The following is a 23573-nucleotide window of genomic DNA, read 5'->3' on the forward strand; positions in this document are numbered from 1 at the left end:
GAGTGCAGGCTGTGCTGTTTCAGCTAGCAGACCCTGCTGGCACCTCCCACTCAGTCCTTCAAGAAGTCTCACAGAGCTGATTCAGGGAAGCTGCCCAAAGGAAAACCCCGTCCCATGCTCTGCTGTGCCCAGCATGTATCATCATGTCACACACAGCACTGGGGCATTACAGACACCACCGTTTTCAAAGCAGCTTCTCAGGACTTTGCCCTCCAGTGCAGCACTCCCAAATTATTTCCTTTAGTGAATTAGGGATGAATTATGAAAACAAACCACATCAAAATAAAGCATGATGAAACATTTCTAGATAGACGAGAAAGACAACAAGCATTCAATAGTATTCTGACATAATAGCAATTTTAAAATTAACTGTAGAAAGGTGGAAGTATTTGGAAACAGTTGTTTCATTGACTACTCTTAAAAATCAAAGTGCAGATTCTGCTATGAAGAGCAACACACCAGGTCCACTGCACCTAAATAAAAAACCTATGAGCCAAAATCAGAGAGAAAACAGCAAGGAAGGATTTGTCACTGTATTAAAAACCAGACAAACCACAACAACCGCAAGGAAGCAGGGAACCCCTTTTTAAGAAACCACTATTTTCCCTCATTAGAAACAGGATAGTGGGCTGTGTGTTACCAGACCTGAGCCAGTATACCCCTGTTTGGGTTGGATTTTTGCATTAAGTCCTTACCAGATATTATTATAAAACTGTTTCCAAGTTTTCAATCTTAGAAAATCAATTTAGGGTAGGAAAGTCAAACTGAGATCCTTGCAATGAACACATGAGGCTGAGCCCTGTCCACAGGTATTCCTTTCCCCTTCCCTTCCATTGACTATGTTAGGCGCAAGTGGAGTGTTGGCCTTGTGATTACAATGGTGCAAACAGCACAGTAGCTAATGAACAGCAGGAATGTGCCGCCCGGATTTAGCAACTCAACAGAGACATTCACAAAAAACCCTTATTTTAAGCACTTGGTAAGCAAAGGCAGTTTCACGAATGGAAAAAGAGCCAGTTGAGACACAACATCAGCTCAGCAGCTCCTAAAGGTCTTTAAGTGGTGGAGCACAGCAAGACCCCAGTAATCCCTCACTAACAGGCCTCCAAAACACGCGTTTTATACCTCCTCCTTCCTGCTTCTGCAATGCATGAGAGGGATCCTCCAGGTTGTCTCGTGTCTTTTATTTATTCTTGGTTGAAATATGCTCAAGAGAACAAATTGAAAGAACCTGGGGTTTTTTTTTCTGCCAGGATGACAAGAGATTGGAATGCATTTATCTGAACCGGCTTTGATATCATCCTCACTGTCTTCATCATTTTTTTCAGGCACCCAGAACCAACTCGAACTTTACTCACCAGCACATTCCAGCTCTAATTAAAAAGTGCTCTGGTAGCTAGTGCAGAAATTTAACAAACTTCTAAGTTCCTGACAGAAACAATGCTCACCAATTAACACACCAAAACAGCTGTCACAGATTATACTAATTATAATCCCTTCATTGCACTCCTTCCTTCCTTGGAGCATTCATGGCTCACTTATCAGTCCTTTTTCCTTTACAGAATTATTATGGCATGGAGATTACATGGTGACAGTTTTAAAATACTTTGTTCTTTACTCCAAGTACCCACCTATTGTGTTTAACAGAAGTCAAATCACTATTTTAGTGGATGGGCACAGTTGGAAGGCTGTCACACGCAGCTGCTGAAAAGACAATTTGAGAAAATTATTAAAAATATATTTTTCTTGATTTTGCGAATTTGCACATTCGAGTATTTTCCAATCTGTAAACACTGAAAGTTATTTACTTTTTTGGCTTTGCTTTACTGTCAGAGTTGGGTACACATGAACTTCTCTGGTACCCCAGCACTGATGAGCAACACACTGCAGCATGTACGCCCCTTTAGAATGCCTTTTGTAGCAACTCCATGTAGCAAGTAAATAGTTTGTACCATGGCAGTAATAAGAATGTCTAGTTAAGGCTCAAAGCCTCATTCTTCATGCATTTTTCCTCTAGCATAAAAAAGTATTAACAAAAAAATGGGCAGTATGGGACATGGCAATGACAAAAAAAAAAAACCCAACACATTTAGAAACCTAGCAAGTTTGAAAGGTTACTTAAAAAGCACAACTCTTTCCCTTTCAGAAAACACACCTTGTTTCTCTTCTTCAGAGAAGAGAAACAGTTTCTTTTTAGAGTATCTCAGTTCAGTATAAATGGGATACAGGGTAGGCAGAACTGAAGGTCACGTTGCAGCGAACTCACAGACAGTGGCTGCCCATTTTGAACTACGTTTCATTAAAGCTCCTGCTATATTCATCCATCAGAGCAAAGTGCAACTATAAGTAGTTTTTCATTTATTAGCTATGTTTATTGGAATGGAAACAAGCTATTTTCAAAGTTTTCAAGTTCTCGGTCCCTAAATGCAGATGGTAAACAACAGAAATGCTAATTTAAACATGTCTGCACCAACAAACTTGCACAGAAAACATTAATGTAAAACATTTTGTTCCACTCATTCTCAGCTTGATTTAAAGCAAACAATAGAAAGCCCTTTCAATGGTAAAGAGAAGTCTCCCATTGATCATACTATTCCAGGTTTTATATTCACACCACTCTAGGTCATATGACAGAAGAGGAGGAAAAAACCCAAAACCTTGGAGTTACATAGCCTAGAAATTTATTGAATACTTGCTCAAATACATTCTGTATAGAACTGTTCCACTTGTTTGGTTTTGCTGCTCCCACGAAAGATCATGAACAGATTCATTGAGCTGTAATCACCAATTAGGAATTGTTATGTATGAAAGTGTTAAGTATGGGGCTGCAAACTCGGTCTGGCCAGATCTGTGTCTTCAATTTGACTAGGCAACTTCCTTTCAAAGGGTTCAATTTGTGTAAGTTGCTGCAACAAATGTTATTTAGAAAAGCCTTTAACATTTTGTTCTTTTTAAAACAGGAAAACACTTCATATATTTGCTTTTGAAGTTTTCAATACTGGAATAATTTAGTCCAGAGTGTTTGCAATGGGGTTTTAATTTTTTATATGATCTAAGTATCCCAGAACATTTAGTCTTCTGTTTTGGCTTCCATTTCCTCGGCATCATCATCCCCATCCACTTCAGCATTTTCCCTCTCCAGTCTTTCCAGCTGTCTTGCAAGCTCAGTCTCGTCTGTGTCAGTGACCACCTTAGGCTGAAAAAAACCAAAACAGAATACATGGCAAACTGTCACAAAGAAAGGTCACATGATTTGTAGACTCTGATTTTACATAAAGAGCAAGAGATAAAATACATCCTGAAGTCACACAATAAAACCCAGGAAAACCAGATTTTCTGGCCATTTGTTTATTTCAGGAACAGAGAGTCCTGATTTTTCTGTTTTTTTAATAACTTATCAACATTTTTTGCTGAGATTTCTTGTTGCATCACTGATCTTGCTCTACTTTAGAAGTAGTGCAAGGAAAAAAGTTGTATTTTAGAATGTAATTTGTTCTTACCTCCATCTGCACATTAAAGACTCCCCTCTTCTCCTCAATTTTTTCTTTAATTACAGCCATGGCTTGATTCAGAACAGACAGTCCTTCAGTTCTCTCCAGTGTTGTAGTAGTCATCACATAACGAGGAGGGGCTATCAGATTAATCTACCACATTATAAAGATTGGGGAAAAAAGCAAACTCAGTAACAAAGGAAAAGATATTAAGCCTAGTTAGATCAAAAATTAAAAACATTAAAACCCATATGTTTTCTTTTTTTAAAATGATGACCAAATAAGTAAACTATTTTTTTTGTTATAAGAGACCATTATAAAAAGTAATTTTCAAAGGAGAAAGTACTTCCAATTTTTTTTTTTTTTTTTTGGAACATTTAGTCAGTAGTTCACTTAACATCCAAAAACTGTTGGGGAAGAAAAACTAGGACTGGGTACAGCAGTCATTCTACCAACACTCAAATGTCAGTGGAGCAAACTTTCCTTTTCTTACACAATCTTATACCTGAAAATAAAATTTATTGCTGCCTAGTTAAGACTGCATAAAGGAACAGTGGGTCTGTTCTGTGCCAATACTAGACTTTAATATATTGAACAGAATGAATACAGCTTGCCCAAACTTTGAAAGGTATTGCACGATCACAGGAAGGACTGCCAGCACATGGCTGAAGGAAGTGTGTTAGAGCCCCGCTGGAGAAGAGCTGGAAATCAGGCACATGGCTTGATGGGGCAGAGCAATTGCACACCACTGGTCCCTGAGGGCATCAGAAAACTTTGCCTTTGATTCCATTTTTAAGACTGACACTCACTTTGATGGGCATGTTCTCCGTGGAACAGTTCAAGCCTGCTCTCAAAGCTTCTTTTACTGCATCTATGCCTTCATAACCATAACAGGCCACCTCAATATCTACAACAGAGAAATACAAATAATAAAATTTTACCATTACCAAGAGCTGAAAAAAATATTTAAAGCTTTTAAACTTAAGCTTTAATAAATCTTTTTAGCAACCAATGTTTATCCACAATGAGAGCCTCAGTAGCTTCCAAATCTGAGGAAGGTATTACATTTGCTTGACTTATAAGCTGAGGTAAGAGTCTTTATAAATTCTTTAGACAATGCAACATTTTACCTTGTGCTTTGAAAAGCTGGAATACAGATTTCCACACTCATATTCACTCACTTCTCATCCAACAAATACAACACCAATAGTTATGTACTTCACATAGAGAGATGAAGATATAAAAACAATAAATACCAAAGAAAATGCAAGATCAGAAAAAGTGAAACTTGAAAAGGAGCACATCCACAAAGGTATGGAATTCCATCAGCAATTACAACAGAGGCACAGAGGCATCACTTGAGGAGCATTAGAATACATTTTTATAAGGTTCACATATGGTTAGAATTATAGCTAGCTATAGCCTTTTGAAGGTGTTTGAAAATCAAGGCATAAATATTGGTGATATCTGTAATACCCTGATCAGTGTAAAGTCAAAGATTTCTTTACCTGCATAGCAATGGCACAAGACTAAGCTACTCAAAGAAGTTGGTTTCTCTTCCAGGTGACTCACAAAAACCAGCTAATTCTGAGCAATCAGGAACAAATTCACAGAGGAACATCCCAGTCAGTCTCAGGATGAGAATAGAAGCCAATGGCAAGATTCTACACTTGCGCTTATGACAAAATTAATGACTTAGACCATCAGAACAAATCAGGCAGCATGAAGGAAGTAAGAAGATACGCTCTTTATTTTTAAAAGTGATGAAGTGCTATTCATGTTAGTAAATGCAGTCTTCAAGGCAATCAAATCAAATTTTTGAACTCTGTGTTAACTCCTGGCAGTCTAAAGCAATAGGTAGAGGAATTTTACATTACTTTACTTTTTGTACTCTCTTCTTGATTTCAGAGTGGAAAAGGCTTATCTCTTCTCTCCACAGTAATCAGCAAGTGTTAATGCTCTTCAGTATACACTTGCAGAGCAGAGGCAATTTCTCAATCTAGTTAGTTAAAAAAGTGATTCAGCTACACTATCTATTTAATGGCAAGTGTGCCTTTAGGCTGTTCTGTAGAGCCAGATTTACAGTTTTGAAGTAAGCCTTCTGAAGTCATGCAGTCATGTGCTTTTTCTGCCACACTAAATTATTAAGAGACAAACTAGCTCATAGATTAGAGATGTGCTAGGCTTGAGCTGATATATTTTACTGAATGGTTTGCAATCAACCTGTTAGAAATACTATTTTCACATGTTTATGAACAAGTGACTAAGGTGCATGCTGTAGCTGTGCTGACAGAGTTCAATTATCCTGTCAGGGAATCCATGAATTTAAAATTCTGAATAATGAAAAAGAATACTGTAGATGCAGTAATAACTATAAAATATTTACTTTCATTGTGTGCCAATGCAATATGACAGATCACATTATCTATCATGACAACCAGCCCGTGTTCCAAGGAAAGATAAAAGCCAAACCACCTTGCACTTTGGGATAGAACCCACACAGGCAATCTGAAAGCAATTCTTGACTAAGGTGTCTTAATTCTGAACAGCTCCGTTCAAATATCAGCATTATGAACCATTAGTTTTAACTGAGTTTATGGTTTGCAACAAGATACACCATCTCAACCTAAGCATCAAGATAGGTTCAAGGAGCACGTGGGAAGAACTCACCAGCTCGGATTTTGACTGCCTGCGGTGTCAGACGTCTGTTAATATTGTCAATCAATACACGCCTCTCTTCCTCTGTCAGATCCAGGCTATCCAGGATCGCAGGGTCTCTGAGCCAAGCAAAGCAACGTTACAGAAGTTATACTGAAGAGGAATACAACACAACATAAACTTCTGCTACATTTCCATTTCTTATGAATAATCCTAGACACCTCCTAGGCAAAGAAAACTGGGAAATTTCTTAAGAACCCATTGAAACACTGCAAGAAAATGAACACATCTATTTTCAAAGCATTTTCTATTGGTAAACACAGCAGTTTACTCAATTTGTTCCTGGAAGGAATAAACTGAATTATTTAAATTTCTTTTCTAAAGCAAAGGAATTGCTTTTCTCCTGCTCCCTGTATATGAGATAAATAGAATGTGACAATTATCCAGCTTCTTGATATTTTTATATTTTCTCCAAAGTGAAGATAAACTCACACCACATAAAGGCAAATCCATGATGAATCTGGAGTTTTAAAATTATTTTAGTATTTCATTCAAACTCAAGATATTTGTCATTCTACAAAGTAACCCACATTCATTCCATGTTATTTGGTACTTGTTTTTAACAGCATCTGGATCGCAGACAGATATTTATCTGCTGGCTGCACTCTCAGCTAAAGCAAGGAAAAAGGCTTTTTAAATCCCAAGCTCATGGTTTCAAACTCAGAGATCACAGAAGTAAACACTTCTGCTGTTTACCAACATAAATCAGCAGCTCTCTTTTAAAGAGGTGGTGTCAATTTTCTATTGCTGTATCAAATTTATCCCAAATCTGAAACAGAGAACAGAACCAAAAAGTTCCTCACAAAAACACCTCCTGTTCTGCAGAGACAAAAAGTCACAGTTTTCTGAAAAAAACACCAGACCACCTACAATACTACCAGCAGGCAAACATGAAATAAAATGGCCCAAAAGCCAGAGGTAATACTAGAGATTGGTCTCTGCTGCTAATAAAATATCAACTTTCATGTTTTTGTATGCTAAGTATAGAGAGCAGAAGGGCCAAACAAGCAAACAGAACTCAGAAACAGATTTTACAGATCAAAATATGAACCTGTATGGCAGAAGTGATTTACGGTATAGACAAATTCTGCTTTATTTCCAAACTATCCTGTTAAATCCACCTGTTAAAGCATTTGGTAGGCTTTCAACAAGAGGTTCTCAGTACTAAATTTTTACTGATTAGAATGTAAAGATACTGTCCAATTTCTGCAATAGGTATCATGCTGTGTGAAACTCCAAAACACTAATCCTCAGCACAAAGAAAGGAATAACAATCCAAATTCTTAATGGGAATTCTAAACTTCTCACAGCACTCCGGCAAAACCAGGAAGGCAGCAATATCCACATTGTTCTACTCAACTGCTATACATTTATGTAGAAGCACGACAGGAACAAATAAAATGTGCCAATCACAGTCAGAAATCTTAAGGCATTACTGATGGAAAGATGTTTTGAGAACAGACAGCTTCAGAAGTTTGTGCTCCAAACTGAATAGCACATGAGCAACAAAAGGCCTGTGCTCAGGAGTTTTCATGATTATACAACTGAAGCTAAAACAGCCAGAGTAACTAGACGTGTTTAAAAAAAAAAAAAGAAAAATTATTATACAGATGTTTAACTAAGTATTTATCAGTTAAGAGTGAGCTGGAATTCCTTTTACAGCAGTATGTCCAGATTTTCCCTTTACCAGTAAATCTGCTATCACCAGAAAATAACCATTAAACTATGAAACAAAACACATTAATTCTAAACGAGGACACAAGCTGTTTCTTCCTCCAAAAGGCAGAGCTGGTTTTCAGCTACTTAGAACACCACAGAGTGCCCTGCCTCCTAGAGTCACTGCCATTTCTAAAAGCATTATTACTGCCATCTAGCGTTCAACTCCAGTTCATCACACACACACTTAGGTGCTCTGAAAGAACATAACTGAAGATGTTCACTGAGAAATCCAGTTTAGGATTGACAATTTCACAGCAGATTCTGTAAAGGGAAACCAAATACTTCGATTCTGAAAGCAAATTAAAATATCAGACTCCATTTAAAAAATAAAAGCCATCTATCTCAGCGCATACTTCCTCAGCATCACAATTTCCACCTCTTCCTGTTCATAATTCCATTTCTAAGCTTATGATCCCATTCTTTAAGTTCAAAAGTGGAGAGAAGCAACAAGTCAGCTTGCTGCATTTAAAAAAAGAAAAAAGCTGCCTCTGCAGTGGAAGAGTGACAACCAGTTCTGAGTAGAAATGTCTTCAGACATAAAGCTAGGTATTTCTGATAAAATCTGCCTAGGACTAAAACCAGGCAAATTCTGACAGACAAAGACCAATGGTTCTTCCTCTATTGGACTGATGTCAAAATTTACTAGATTTACTTGACCAGTATATTCTTTATACTGATTCTGGGAATGAAACCAAATGATACAACCCAAAAGAACATGGTGACAGCTCAACTTCAGGAAATACTTGTCTGCAATTAGAAATAAGCCCCTAGAAGCATAGAAGAAGTCCTTACGAGACTGCATGCTTGAATGCATCATAAGCACCATATCCAGGTCTTTTGTACTTGTCATCAAACACCCAGGCAGTTCTCTGGAACAGGCTCTCCAGCTGCTCATCCTTAGTGTACTCCAAGACTTCAGCAACGTGGCGAAGGATGCTGTAAACCTGCAACACCGGACTGGTAAAAACCCCAAACCAAATACTGAAAGCAGGCGAAAATTTCTACTTGGAAGTGTTAAGGCCACACAGCAGTAAGGATGGGAGCATGAAACTACCTGCACATCTTTTCAATAAAAAGTTGCCCACAGTGCGCTAAACCTGCTCACACTTTGGATTTCTGATAATTTAAATATGCCCATTTACATCATAAGTTCTCAACTGACACCTTTCTTGATCTATTAATTATTTAATAAGCAGCTTATCATGTAACACTCATGGACAGAAAAGCTGGTTATATATCTTTGCATGGGTAAATGAGAATCACAGAATGCCTAACACCTGAATGCTTTACTTTTATGTCTGCACATTTTGGTTGCTCAAGAAAGAAGCTAGAAATACACAGGGCCTAAATATAGAAAGGCAACTTACAGTCTTTGATTTTGTGAATTTGTCTTCACATTTGATTGCCTCCTCTGGAGAAACTCTTCTTTTTGACAAATCAATATAACCTGTTGGGGAAGATGATTTTAAAAATGTCAGCCATTGTACAATCTAAGTCTGACTCCTTCAAGAGAAACTCAAGAACAAACACTCTGGCTCAGGATTTGCTCCCTGCCTACAGTATCCCCATATTTTGCTACGGAGAGAAACAAGACTAAACCTTGATGAATTTAAGCAAATTATGATCCAAATTAGGATACAAAATTATTTCAACTGCAAATACTTACAGTAGCAAATTTTATCTCAGCAACTAGTGATCTATTTTTATGTTTCTGTACACAGTTTGGGAAAAAATCATTCCAACATACAAAGAAGTAAATTTAATGCATACTTTTTTAGTGCTCAATACAATTTAATTCAAGACTGGCACCTCATCACTTTAGCTCTGAACAGTTTCCTAAAAAAATAGGCTCAGCCTGAAAGAAATGCCCAAGAAAAAATTTCTTTTGAACTCTCTTCTAAATTATAAAAGGCCTCCACCTATTTCTCACAAACTATATATTCTCCAGTTCAATAAAAGACCACTAGATAAATTCCAGATATGTTTCTCTGTTAATAAGAAAACAAGACTAATTTGTAAAAGTATAATTTCATAAGAGATGTTGGGAAACTTATTCCACTTCAGATTTATCTGCAACAGGTTAATTCTTGCCCCTCTTTCATCTCTGCTTTTCCTTATCACTCATTATTTATTCTGTTACCTGCAGTTTCAGAAGTATTCTAGAAAAGCATATAACTTGAGAAAGAGCATACCAACAGTAACATTTCAAGGAGACACACTCAGTGTTTATTATTTCTGTATAGCTGGACAGAGATTTTAGAGATGGAACAGTATTATCAAAATCTGAAATGTTCTCAATAGAAATTACATTTTAAAAACCTTCAAAGATTCAAACATTCAAAAGACAGGAAAAACCAAAACTGCCTGTACAATTCTAACTTGTACCCTACAGAATTCACAACGATGACGTACTTGCCATCACCTTTATCAACAAGGTTTGAGACTTGTTAACAAACAGGATGCATGGTGAGCACCAAATGCTTAGCATCTAGATTTCTGTGTCTACAGCAAGTGATCCTTCTCTTCAGTTGACTTAGAAAATCTACATAGGTATCAAAAAAAAAAATTCTACTTCACCATAGTTCAGTGATTGATCTGGTGAGGACTCACTTAAATCTTTACTGATGTGATTTACTTTCATTAACCCAATTCCCAAAGGACACAGAGGAACAGAAGAATGATCATAGGTATGGTCAGTGATGGTCTATTTTACTTCAATGCTCAAAAAAAGTAGCCTTGGCAAAATCCACAAACACCTGCTGAGTTCATGTGCACTTCTGTCTACAAATTCAATCTTGATAGAGCCCACCACATCCCCAGGTACCTTTCTCTTTGTCAACTCTTATGACCACGACGCACTCGTTCCTGCCGATGCGGATGAGTTTGTTTATGGAGCGGATGCGCCTCCTGGACAGCTCACTGAGGAGGATCATGCCTTCGATGTTGTTGTACTCCAGCAGGCTGACATAGGCTCCCATTTCCGCAATGGACCGAACGTTGACCATCACCACATCTTCCACCTCGGGGAATTTATGTTGGTAGAATCTACAGCTTAGTCCCGGCATTCTGGAATTCGAGCAAAAAAACCATTTTTATTCACAGTACATCACTGCCTCCTCCTACAAATATGGCAATAAACCAGCAAGGACTGGGGACAATAGAGAGGAACAGTGGCAGAAAAAGTAGCAATTAGGATAAGGTTGTGCTTAGGTTTTAGTAGAAATTTAATAATTAATTAACTTGCATGTCAAGTACTATTACTGCAACCATTTCCTAAGATGCTATTTTTTTGCATTAACGTAGAAAAAGCTTTGCTACCCAGACTTCATTACCCACTTCACCTGCCATACTACCTATACACAGCACACTGGAAAGGCTTCTTCACGTGGTGGAAAGGTGGCATTGCACACCTCACATGCATCCCAAGTCATGAGTGTGTAACATTCTCAGAGATTCACAGAATATGCTGAGTTGGAAGGGACTCTCAAGGATCATAACTGGACTGTAAGAGCAGGAGGACGTAGGAGAGAAGCATGCAGTGCTCATGAAGGATTTTGTATGCACATAATAAGCGCGTGAGGCTAAGAAAATAAGAGGCAGATGGAAGCTTCTGTAGCACTGAGGAGAAGCAGACTGCATATGACTTTTAAACTCAGCACTACATGTTCAGAGTAATCCTGCAAGACCTGCTCCAGAGGCCAACTGTCAGCAAAGAAAGCAAAGGCATTAATCAGAATAGAACTAGCCTGGCCTGAAGTACTGAAAGGGCTAAAAAAGTGTCCCCCAACAGACTGCTAGTCTGGAGGGGAAAAATCCCAACAAAATCACACCAAAAAACCAGAATTCCTTCATTCTACATTAAAAAAAAAAAAAAAGGTGCAAAAGCAACATTTGAAAATCAGGTAGTGGTAAGAAGGAATGCCTTGACTGCTTTATTTTTCTGACAATCAATCCATATGCTTTTAAACATATAACTAGATTAGTTCTGTTGTCTATGCCTTGAAGATTCACACAGAAAATTTTCTAGAGCAGCAGGAGCCTAAGATGCCAAGTCAAATGTATCACTCCTTCAGAAGGTTTTAGTCACCACTTTGAAGTTTTAGTCACGATCTTTACAGCAGTGCCAGTGCTTCCTAGCTATAAGAAAATTTAAAATCAGAATAGGAAGGTAATGCAAAATGCTATGGTACAAATGTCCACACAATTCAGAAGGCCATGTCCACCCTTATTTCCTCTCTTGTAAAACCGGGAAATACAGACTAGCAAAACATTATTAAAACACTCTGAAAATTTTGTATAACTTTGTGTAAGCTGAAACTGAACAAAGAACTCCAAGGTTAAAAAGGAAAACTTCACAGCTCGGCTTTCCAGTCCACTCAATGCAGCTCGGCTCAATCCCCGTACTTATGGGGTACACGAGAGAGCTGCACTGCAAAGCGACCAACTGGAGCCACAGCGCGCAGGAGCGGACAAACACCGCTCCGCACACGCAGCCCTTCACTCCTCTCTCCACAGTCACGAGGTTTTTATTTCGGCCTTCTGTGGTAGATCCCCAGGAGCAACACTACGCCCACCACGCCGAAGCTGGAATTCATCTTTTTCCAGAGGCTGGGCACACCTCAGTCGAGGCCCTCGCGGCCGCACAACGTCTGCGGAAACGGAGCCAGTCGCGACGGGCGCCGCCGGCACGGGCGCTGCCCCACGGCCGCCGCCGCACCGGAGAGGGGGCCGGGCAAAGCCCATCTCCGGCGCGGCGCCGGCGGGAGGCCCGGGGAGCGCGACCCCGCGGGCAGCCGAGCTCCGGGCGCGGTGCCGGTGCCGTCACGGCGGGCCCGGCCCTGAGCGGCGCCGCTCGCCGCGGCCGCGCGCGCCGCCCGGGAAGAGCCGGGGCGCGAACCGCGCCGCGCGGCCGTACCTGGCTGCGGCCCGGGGGGTTCCGCGCTGCGCTCGCGCCCCACAGTCCCGCGCCGGCCCCGCTCGTGCGCCGCGTGCGCCCGGCCGCTGCCGCCTCACTGCGCAGGCGCCGATACGCCGAGGCGAGAGGGGCCGCGCTCCCCTCGAGCGCCCGCTGGAGGCGGGCGGCCAGAGCCGCGGCCTCAGCCAATCGCGTCTCCTCCTAGCGACGCCAGGGGACACGTGACCACAAGCGGCGCGCCCGGCGCCGCGCTGGCATACGGGTTCGGTTCCCTGCGCGCGGGCACCGCCTCGCGCGGGGGCGGGGCCGAGTCACGTGACGGCGGCGGCGACAGCCGGTCCGGGCCCCGGTGGTGACAGCGGTGACAGCCCGAGCCGGCTTCGCCGCAGCCATGTCGGCCAAGGACCGCATCGAGATCTTCCCCTCGCGGATGTGAGTGTCCGCCGGGACGGGTCGGGATAGCGCCGAGGGGGGAGCGCGGGGGCTCCGTGCCGTGCCCGAGGCGGCGGGAGCGGCGGGCTCGGTGGCTCTCGGGGCTCTCAGGGCTCCTTATCGGGGCTCGGCGCTCGGAGTCGTTCCGCCGGTTGTGTGCGCGCTGCGCCGCCGAGCGGGGCTCCCCCGGTTCTGTGACGGAGCCGCTGAGGGCCACTGGTCCTAAACTTCATATTCCGCTTCCAGGCTCCACATCAGCTCTGTCTGTCCTCAGAGGGCTGTGGCAGGGCCCGGCACCGGCTGGGTGTGATACTTAAAATCATGTGATTACGCAAACCTTATTTTAAAAAGAACAATTTGTAGAATGTATGTGTAGGAAAAATGGACAAACGGAACCACAGCTTCCCTTAACTTTGCAACAGAGGATACTCCTTCACTAGAGGTTGGCCACAAAGCGTTAGAAGAAGGAAGTAAAGTGCTCCCAGTGTAGTGGACAGTCAGGTAATTTTCCAGCTTCAGACAGCAAACTATTTGTCATGAAATCAGATGTCTCCTGAGAAGGCTTAGAAAGCTGCCGACATTGGAACTAACACAAATAATTGAATAAAATTGCTGATTTAATAACACTGTTCAGTTTCTTTTTGGAGCCCTCCAGGATAGACAGACTTTGCTTTAAGGGGAAAGGCTGTTTCAAATCTTCTTGCATAAAAGGGGGTTGCCTGCACATAATCTTTATAATATAAAGGATGCCTTGAAGGACAGAAAACCTCAAACATAAAATAATAATTATTCGCTCTGTATGAGCTCAGGACATATAAAGTAGCAGTTTATATGGAAAAATTAATACATTACATGGTAAATGTTCTGTTTTGAAATTTAGTTTAGAAATAAACTATTGCATACAGAGAAATGGATTATTGCATACACCAAGTCATCTGGTCTCAGTTTTGCTCGTTGGTAGTGCTTTTTTTCATTCAGTTTAGGTGTGCAAGGAGGGGGCACCTCAATCACTTTTGAAAGGTATCTGTTTTTGTGAGGTGATGTGTCACTGTGGCATGAGGGTGGTCATGTACAAAGGCCTAATATTTACAAGCCTGGTTTCAAATGAGGTGATAGACAATAATGTGGGTGCTGTTCCCAAAGGAATATAAGTTGGAATGGCAAAATAAAGATGTCCTGTGTCTACAACAATTTTTTTTAACTGACAGAAGAGGATTTCACAAGGTTTACTTTTTATGTTGGTTTGGGTTTGGTTTTTTTTTTTTTTGTTGTTATAAAGTGGCTTGCTGTTATGAGCCTCTTCTGTGCTGGATATCTTTAATTCCAGAAGCTGCTTAGTTTCCTTGAGAGTAAACAAGACTTTGTTTATTGCACTCTCAGAGAGAGTGAGATCTTGCTCGAACTAGAAGGCCAGCCAGTCTCTGGCAGGTGGTGAACAGAGCAAACAAGTTAGTTCAAGGTGATGACAGACACCTGCTAGTTGGGAAAGTAAAGTTGCCTTTTTACTCTGATTTTTTTAAAATCATAAACATTCATAACGTGTTAATGGTTTTCAGTTAGACTTATTTGGTAGATGTTAATGGAGCTATTCTCATCACATGCCAGTAGATGTGGCCAGTAATGGATTCCACTGTGTAGATAGAATCTTAATTATACTTACTTTTTCCAAGGTCAGAGAGGAAGTGTGTAAGAACTTGACTTAAGCAGTGTCTTTTGTGCACAGTGGCTGCATGTAGAAAGCAGTACAGTTCCTAATTTCATACAAGAAACCTATAAGTGTGCTACTGGATGTAAAGGTAACAGCTAACTCCCTAATATCCTTTTTAAATTGTTGATGCTTTGGATTGTCTTCGATAGCTTGTATATCTCCCATGCAGCATATGAAGCTAAGGAAAACCAGAATGTACAACTGCTGCATCTTCTTGCTCTGTAAAATCAGAACATGGCATCAGCTGTTATGACCACATGAGGAATTTGCTCTGTCTGATTTTGAGAAGATGACATGGCAGTAAAAGAACTTAAAAGCAATACCAGTGTCACAGTGACAGCGGGTATTTGGAGTAGTTTGATTTCTGGTACTTCTAAGTCATGAAGAAAAATGAAAAATCTTATTTCCTATTATAGAAGCACTGAAAGATGTCTTGTCAATTTTTGTATGAGCTTTGACTTCACAGATAATAACCTTGTAGTTCTCATTGATGATGGAGAGAAGTATAAATTCCCTTGATTTTAAATGGGAATCTAAAATTCTGTCTTGAAGTGGCCATCTTGTTTTACTGCAATGGTGTTTCATGGTTGCTTCATAATTTCCATTATATGCATGTCAGAAAACTTCACATAAGTTTATTTCCTAATCCCTTCAGATGATGCAGGATGTATTTTCTTTATTCCTCTGCTTACCAGGGCTCAGACTATCATGAAAGCTCGTTTGAAAGGAGCTCAAACAGGTCGTAACCTCCTGAAGAAAAAATCTGATGCTTTGACGCTTCGATTCAGGCAGATCCTTAAGAAAATTATTGAGGTAGGTAAATTTTCCTTTGTTTGGCTCACTTTACGGTTCTGTCTGTTGTGCATTCCTGTTCTCCTAACTTCATTAGATAGGCTGGAATATAGGACGACTTTCTGGCTAACCTGTTTTTTTAAGTGAGACTACTGAGAACACATGAGCAGAATTATGTTTTTTTGGCTGCAATGATACAGAAACTTGGAAGAGTTAATATTCTTCACCTCTTTCCAGACAGTCTTAGCCTCTGCTTTCTTTTGTGTCCTAAGTTCCCTATCATGATGCTGCCAAATACTTTAGGATTGGTATTAAAATGTTCTGCAGTCCCATTTTTATTGCTTTATCTGGCTTGAGGGGACACTGCACATTGGTAATGTTTCCTGCATGACTAGGTACACTAGCAAGCAGTTCTGTTCAGATGGGATTTGTTCCTTTATGAAGAAACACAGAGTCCTGCTTCTTCCTTTGTAGCATGGATGACAAATCTAAGATAGTCAGTAGAGCCTGCTACGTGTTGTTCTGCTCTGCCATATCAGATAGGTTTAGTTGTACTGTTTCAGTTGCAGCTGCTGCAGTGTCCATGGTTAGCAGTGGTCCTTTGTTGCCACGCTATAGACAAGCTCTTATCATCTGTCATTTCTTCCTATACATTGTCTATCACACAAAGGCTGGTGTTTCTCAATAGTTTTTAGCTACAAGGGCTAGAAACCTATAAAAATTGGGAAAAAATAGAGTGGGAGGAGAATGCAGCTTCACAAAACTGTATTCATTTGTATGTTGAAAACCAACTTCAGCTTTTTCATAGTATTCCACACAATGTGAAACAAGAGTATTTTCCTACTGAGCCCCTTTGTTGTTGTTATTTAACCCCCATGTAATAGAATTTCATGATTAAGACAGGTCTTTTGCTTTTTATATGAGTTCTACAATGTGAAACAGCTGAAATACTTCTTTTTTTTGCCAGTCACCTGAGAATTACAATTTCCGGTTTGAGAGTAAGCTATTCATATAGAACTTTTTCACTCTCTTCAATTTCTTCTCCTTATGCTGCTAGTTATTTATCCTGGAAAAGGAGTAACAATGTGCCTTGTATTTGCTGCCTTATTTTTTTTTTTTTAACAGACTAAGATGCTGATGGGTGAGGTGATGAGAGAAGCTGCCTTTTCACTTGCTGAGGCAAAGTTCACAGCAGGAGATTTCAGGTGAGGATTGCTGGGCTTCCATGAGATGTCCTACGTATGGGAAAGAGCTATCAACAAATTATTATTTTCTGTTTTGGAAAAAAAAGGTAAATTCTTAAAGGCACCTTAAAAAATATGACAGTGGATGGGATGAACTAAATTCTGTTATGTAAAGGCAGGAGAGAGAGAACTTGCATGATGAAAACTCTGTTGGAAGCTAAACAAAGTAGAAAGATTACCGAAATTTTTGAGAAGGTGTTGCTTTTTGTGGCTTGGAATCAAAAATGTAGGGAAGCAAGAATTTATACCAGAGTATTGGACAATTTGTTAATTTAGTCTTTCTTGTGAATTTGAGGGATAGATGTAATGTGTGCTTTTTTCTGCCAGTAAGTCACGGTGGTTTTACCAGTTTTTCTTATCTCCGACCTCGCTGACCTTTGTCTCACTAGGGCCAGAGAGGGCTGTATGCAAGAGGGCAAACAAATCCTTTTCTTCCAGCAGGATACTTTAATTGTATTTTAATAAATTACAGTTCTGTCTAGGCTGTTTGTGTAATTCATTCAGGTGTGCATGGGGAAGTGTTTAAGAATCAGCTGATGGTACTACCAACTAATGGGGAAGAGCCAAGTGATCAGACACAGCAGTAATCTGCGTGCTGCTGAAGAAAAGTCTTTTTGCCCTTTCATTTGGATATAGTGCTGTTTCCTGTCCTAACTAGTCACTGTGTTTAGCTATAAACAAGTCAGATTCCACCCTTTAAGTAAACTGGACTTCAGCAGAGGAGTCAGCTGTAGTGACCTCTTCTTGGAAGACCTTAAGTTACTTTGGATTGCAAGATGAATTGTTGTACAAGTCCAAGTTCGTTAATATGGTAGTGGGTAAATAAACTCAGTAATGGTCTGAAAGAACAAATACTTAGAAAGTAAAATGAACAAAATGTTGTGGCCTTGGTTTGCATTTAAAGCCTTGAAATTCCTTCACTTTCATTGTGAAAGAAATCTTACAGTTTGATTAGACTCAATGTTATTAAAATAACTTGCCAGATAGCTGGCTAGTTTTTCAGCTATGCTTTGTAAACTTGGTTTAAGACATTTTTAAAGTTACATTTCATGGACTCTGCATCTTTTCCAGACTTTGCTGGAAACCTGTTTCTTTCAAAGCTTCTATGTTAGCTTTGAAGACTGCAGTGAATTGTAAGGAGAACTGAACTGACAACACTTTCCAGGTCCTCGCAGCTGTTTGATAACTGATTCATCTTGTATCTAATGATGAGTTAATGAACCACTTCAATTTTCCTGATTGGGATCTGTGTTTTCTTCCTTACAGTACCACTGTGATCCAAAATGTGAACAAAGCACAAGTCAAGATCCGAGCTAAAAAAGACAATGTAGCAGGTGATTCCTTTCCAGGCCAACTCATAAGGGAATTGTGGGAGGAGACTTGGAAATAGGCAGGAATGTATCCAAACAGTCTCCTTTTTTTTTTCTTACCTATCTGTAGGAACAATTGTAATTTGTTATTTTTTTCACATACAGCTTGTGATTTTTATATTTGGTTACTTACCTCACATAAAACAAAATGAGTGTGTGTAACTGCAGTCCAGTTTCTGAATTTCTGGACAAAGTATAACACCCATAGAGCTTTACTGGAAAACAGATCAGGAGTTAAGCCCCAAAGTTAAATAAATTTCAAGCAATTGTCTATCCACACAATTGTCTATAAAGAAAAAAAGATAAATCAGAATTGAATGATTGAAATATACCTTGAGCAAAGAGAACATATTACTAAACATAATAAAATGAAATGAACCAGAATACTTCCCTGAATTTTTCATGGATCTTGATCTCTGCAAACTCAACACAGTTTTGAAGTTCCGTATTATATTGCAAAACCAACATGACTTAATAGTTCCAAGCTATATGGGAATATTTTGTAAACAAAGCTTCTGACATTACATAATCAGGAGCAAAAGGGGTAAAAGTGAGCTGTACTTCATAAATCTGTAACCCTTTATGTCTCTTACGTGCATTTTTCTTCGCTCTTGTCAGGTGTAACCTTGCCAGTTTTTGAGCATTACCAGGAAGGAGGGGACAGTGAGTACAACCCAACTGTTTTCTGTCTTTATGTACTTACAGCTGTTCCAGGCTCATACAGAAATATTGTCATGTCTTAATGGTAAGTCAGTTTACATCACAGGCATAGGGGTATTTACTTCCTTTGATGTTTTGCCTGTTCCTGTGACATGGAGGGATTATTAGGAACTTCTAAAAGATTCTGCTTTCTGAAATCAGTATGTTTTTCAGGTGAGGAGAAGATTTTTATTTCCAGATTTTGAGACTTCTAAGTGTTACTAGAGACATGCACAACATAAACCACTACAAAGACAATTGCTTCATGGGCAAAGGCTTTAGCTTCTCATTTGATAAGCTCTTTATATCCCTATAGTGTGTAAAGTGTTAATTTTTATCTAGTAAGGAAACACTATAATAGCCATAGTAACAATTTTTGGTTTTTTCAGGCTATGAGCTGACTGGCTTGGCCAGGGGTGGAGAACAGCTGGCTAAGCTGAAGAGGAACTATGCCAAAGCTGTGGAGCTGCTTGTGGAACTGGCCTCGTTACAGGTTGGTGAGGGTTAAAAAAGAACAGGATCATTGGTTTCTCACTTTTCTAAAATGAAGGTATCATCTCTCAGTAATTGTAGCTTATTATAGTTCCAGTGCTGTGCAAAGTTGCAAAACTTTTTTAGCCATATTACTGCTTCAGAGAAATCCTTATTCTTTAATGCTCAGAAGAAACTTCTTGGGAGAGTTGGTATTTGTAACTGCTAATGTGCAGTATTCAGCGTGCTAGTGACATTAGTAGAAAACATTCTGCTTCTATCAAGGACATGGTTTGTAAAGCTACATTATAGACTTGGCTTTCAAGAGCTCTTTGGTTTTGTGTACAGAATTGATGGAAATGTTGAATTTGTCTTGTTATGTATTAATTTATTAATCCCATTCCATCAGACATCCTTTATTACTTTGGATGAAGCCATTAAAATAACAAACAGACGTGTGAATGCAATTGAACATGGTGAGTATTTTTCCATTTGGGATGCATAACATTTTTCTGTCTCTATGCAAGATGAGGAGCAGGGTCAAGGAAGCCATTCTTGTTAGAATTTCTCACCAGTTCAAGAATGGTTTCTAAAAAGCATTACAATTAGGCATATTGCAAGAAAGAAAAAAATTATAAGCCCAGAGGAATGGGCTGGAGGACATAGAGATAAATGAGTAAGCAAACATGAGAAAGTAATCAGGAAATCAAAAGTTTTGCAAATATTCTGCAGTCCCTGCTAGTGACTTTGACTTAACTGGTGAAGCCTGTTGACTAGAAGCAAAAGATACGATGTTTCTATATGTTAAGATGTTCCAATAGCTAGCATAATAAACTTCAAACAACTAAAATATATTTAAATAACTCTAATGAACTTTAAAACTGTAATGGTGGTGCCCAGTGGAGAGACTGGTGACTTCTTGGTTTTGGATGGAACAGTTCTTATGTCAATAACCTGGTATTTTATTTTGATCTGAATTCTTTGTTCTTCATGTTCTTGTTTGTAAATTTGTTTCTTGCTATTTTTTAAGTACTACTACAATCCCAACATTGGCTGTGATTGCTTTTGCTTCAGTGTCCAGAGTGCTTTGACTGCTTCAAGTTGCTTTCTGAGTTTAGATGTCATGGATTTAATAATTTTTGCATGTACATAGTAATGTATTTCAGTCCATGTTTCCAAATCATCCATTTCAGCAGTTTTTCATAGACTGGTTTCTTTGAACACACAGGCCTTAACTGCAGCTTATCACTGAAAAAATTATTTAGAAAAGGTTTCCTCTGCAGCCTTCCAAATAATTTTGGTAGTGCTGGTAACAGGTTTCTTCTTTCAACAAATGATTCTGACACAGAGCTTGTGCAGTCTGGTGTTAAAGCTGTGTTTACTGTCTTCTCTTTTGTTTTGTGATTGTGTTGTATTTGAATATTTATTTTCATGATGGCCTTTTTAAATGAATAATTCTGAGTAAAGGTGCTATACTGAAGTTTCTGAAACAATGTGATGGAAGAACATAGTTTTAATTCAAATTTGCCCTCTTGTCAGGAGTTTTTTTTATTTTGTGTACTTGTCCATCAGGAAATAGTATGATCTTCCATGAAAGACATAGATTTCTCCTAGCCAAAAGAATTCCTAGATTGACATCAAACAACATCTATGCAATACCTTAGGTAACTTCCTGGCTAATATAACAGCATCCCAACTTCCTTATATTTTTTTTAGTGATTATTCCCAGGATTGAGCGTACTCTTTCTTATATCATCACAGAACTGGATGAACGAGAACGAGAGGAATTCTACAGGTAAAAGACTAGTCAAAAGCTTAGACTGGTCTCTTCTTAACATAGACCATTCCTCAGAAGGGAGTTAGGAGAATTGTTCACCAAATGTGGAAGCAAACATTGTTAAACATGACCTCATTCTTACTGCACATGGAGTTTCCAGAGCTAGGCACTCACCAATTACTTGTCTGAAAGTCATAAATGAATCCCTTCCATTAATTTGTACATAGCTATATCATTGTTCTTCCAGAGGGAATGATGTGATACAGTACCTGAAGTATTCTGCTTTACCAACCAACACCTTTGCCAATAGTCAATGTTCTGGGCCACCTGAAACAAAAATGTCAAACCTGAAATGAATGAAAGAGGAATGAACTCGATTAAATACAAGCAGAATAGTATAATGCAGTGTTTAGGGACAAGAATATAATTTAGTTTGATTAAGTTTTTCAATTGCAGCAGCTAGCAATAAAAGCCTTTTTTTTTCTGCCATTTTGCCAAATTTGGTATTTTGTTACAGAATTTTTGTTTCCTGTGGAACTTTTCCAGGTAGCTTTATCAAGTCCAGGTTGTATGGTATAGCTACTAACCTGTTGTATGAAAACATATTTGCTTCACAGATAAAGCTGCATTTCTCTTCACAGGCTTAAAAAGATCCAGGAAAAGAAAAAAGTCTTGAAAGAAAAGTCTGATCAAGAACGGGAGCTGCGGAGGGCTGCTGGTGAGGAAAGTGAGCCAGCCAATCTCTTAGCAGAGGAGAAGGACGAGGACCTTCTCTTCGAGTAACCCTGCACAGTTGCTGGGAGCAGGGGACCCAAAATACAGAACGTCCAGTTGCAATATAATTCAAGACATGTTGCCTCCAAGATACTTATGTGGCTTCTCATTTGGTGTCCAAGTCTTGAGTTGAATGGATTGTGGATTTCTCCTGGGAGATTAGAAATCTGGGAACTTGACTGCAGCATAGAGAGAAAGCAGAAATGGGTCAGATGCTTTACTGTAAGGAAAGCCTTCTAGTCCGTGTTCAGCCTGTTTGTTCAGTTAGTAGGAATGACTGTTGATAGCTGTATTTTTTTTTGAAGGATGGCTCTGGAGTTGCCTAATCAGATTCATCTAATTGCTCCCCTTCCTAGTACATGCAGAGAAAAATGTTACTTAGGGAGGAAGATGCATGTGATGTTCTTTGCTGCTGAACCAGTCACGTTCAAGTTGCTTAGAGCCAGAATTGGCATAGCTGAAGTCAAATCCCTGTAAAGGAAACTCTAGTTTTCTAACCTGTTGATGAAATCCACAGTCTTCTGTGATATATTTTTGTTGCACGATTGTTACCATTGGCCTAAAATATGTATGGTTTTAATTAGAGGTTCTGCCAACGTGTACTGTCTGTGCTAGAAACAAGTGTAAATTTTAACTGCTAAAATACCTGGTGTCTGGCTCGAGTTGCTAGAAGATGGCAGTCTTAAAAGCTTGTGTTGATTTCAAAATAAAACCTCTGCTTCACCCTTTACGCCTGACATGGAAACCACACAGAATACATCTCTTATAGCCTGTGCCCACATTTACTTAATGTTTACGGCTTTAAATAAGTAGCTATGGAGAGAAGTGGCTCTCTCCTGCCAAAAGCACATAGAAAAAAACCATCTAGCTACATATTGCTGCAAATCTTCATTGCTTCAGAAGGCTGGCAAGCAAAGCAGGGTTGAATACACAGCAGTTCATCCTTCCTGCGATTCTCAGGTCCAAGGTTGATGAGTGGAGTCCAAGAGAGTGGCTGATCAGCAAGCTGTCACTAGACCCTGCTCAGTTTGAAGAGCTGTTTTTCTAAAGACAGAAGCACAGAATCATTTATGTTGTAAAAGACCTTGAAGATCATTGAGTCCAACCTTTGACCAACCACCACCTTGTCAGTCCACAGCCATGTCCAGTCATTCCTTGAACACATTGGTTGTGTTCTTTTTCTTGAAGACACTGGTTTGCAACCAGCAAACCGAACACATGCCCCAGAATGTGTTCTACAAGTCTAGTCTATTCAAGGTAAGCATCTCGTTTTAAACCTGACACAGCACTTAATTGCAGATACAGGGTAACTGCAAGGAATAAATTTATATTAGCACCTTTAAAAAAATCATTTTAGAATTGTATGAATAAGGCCTTTTCTCTTGTGTAGCTCCAGACAGCACAGCTGAATGGTAGGTCCACAGTCTGTTGTAAGATAGAGATCCAGCTTGAAAGAGAGACAC

General features: G+C 39.6%; 2 protein-coding genes across 2 annotated transcripts; one reads left to right on the forward strand and one right to left on the reverse strand.

The window, feature by feature from the left end:
- Positions 1 to 2347: 2347 nt before the first annotated feature.
- EIF2S1 (eukaryotic translation initiation factor 2 subunit alpha) lies at positions 2348 to 12987 on the reverse strand. The gene is made up of 8 exons (XM_059849744.1): positions 12844 to 12987; positions 10753 to 10994; positions 9296 to 9375; positions 8721 to 8872; positions 6162 to 6268; positions 4301 to 4398; positions 3501 to 3644; positions 2348 to 3196 (listed from the first exon to the last, which is right to left on the reverse strand). The coding sequence occupies exons 2-8, from the start codon at positions 10991 to 10993 to the stop codon at positions 3071 to 3073; spliced, it is 948 nt and encodes a 315-aa protein (XP_059705727.1). The 5' UTR covers position 10994; positions 12844 to 12987; the 3' UTR covers positions 2348 to 3070.
- A 130-nt stretch (positions 12988 to 13117) lies between these two features.
- Positions 13118 to 22840, forward strand: ATP6V1D (ATPase H+ transporting V1 subunit D). Its single transcript, XM_059849745.1, has 9 exons — positions 13118 to 13275; positions 15679 to 15796; positions 16901 to 16980; positions 18286 to 18353; positions 19008 to 19052; positions 19478 to 19581; positions 19969 to 20035; positions 21276 to 21354; positions 21978 to 22840. The coding sequence occupies exons 1-9, from the start codon at positions 13235 to 13237 to the stop codon at positions 22117 to 22119; spliced, it is 744 nt and encodes a 247-aa protein (XP_059705728.1). The 5' UTR covers positions 13118 to 13234; the 3' UTR covers positions 22120 to 22840.
- The last annotated feature ends 733 nt before the right edge of the window (positions 22841 to 23573 follow it).

Source organism: Haemorhous mexicanus, chromosome 6 (assembly GCF_027477595.1).
Source record: "Haemorhous mexicanus isolate bHaeMex1 chromosome 6, bHaeMex1.pri, whole genome shotgun sequence".
Taxonomy (NCBI): domain Eukaryota; kingdom Metazoa; phylum Chordata; class Aves; order Passeriformes; family Fringillidae; genus Haemorhous; species Haemorhous mexicanus.

Bases quoted from the DNA above. Each gene is read 5' to 3' on its own strand.
- EIF2S1 (XM_059849744.1), bottom strand. From the start codon at position 10,993: ATGCCGGGACTAAGCTGTAGATTCTACCAACATAAATTCCCCGAGGTG. The intron at 9,376-10,752 runs GTACCTGGGGAT...CTTCCCCAACAG, and splicing joins AAGAGTTGACAAAGAGAAAG to GTTATATTGATTTGTCAAAA. The intron at 4,399-6,161 runs GTGAGTTCTTCC...TCTCTGTTGTAG, and splicing joins GGCAGTCAAAATCCGAGCTG to ATATTGAGGTGGCCTGTTAT.
- ATP6V1D (XM_059849745.1), top strand. From the start codon at position 13,235: ATGTCGGCCAAGGACCGCATCGAGATCTTCCCCTCGCGGAT. The intron at 15,797-16,900 runs GTAGGTAAATTT...TTTTTTTAACAG, and splicing joins TCCTTAAGAAAATTATTGAG to ACTAAGATGCTGATGGGTGA. The intron at 20,036-21,275 runs GTGAGTATTTTT...TATTTTTTTTAG, and splicing joins TGTGAATGCAATTGAACATG to TGATTATTCCCAGGATTGAG.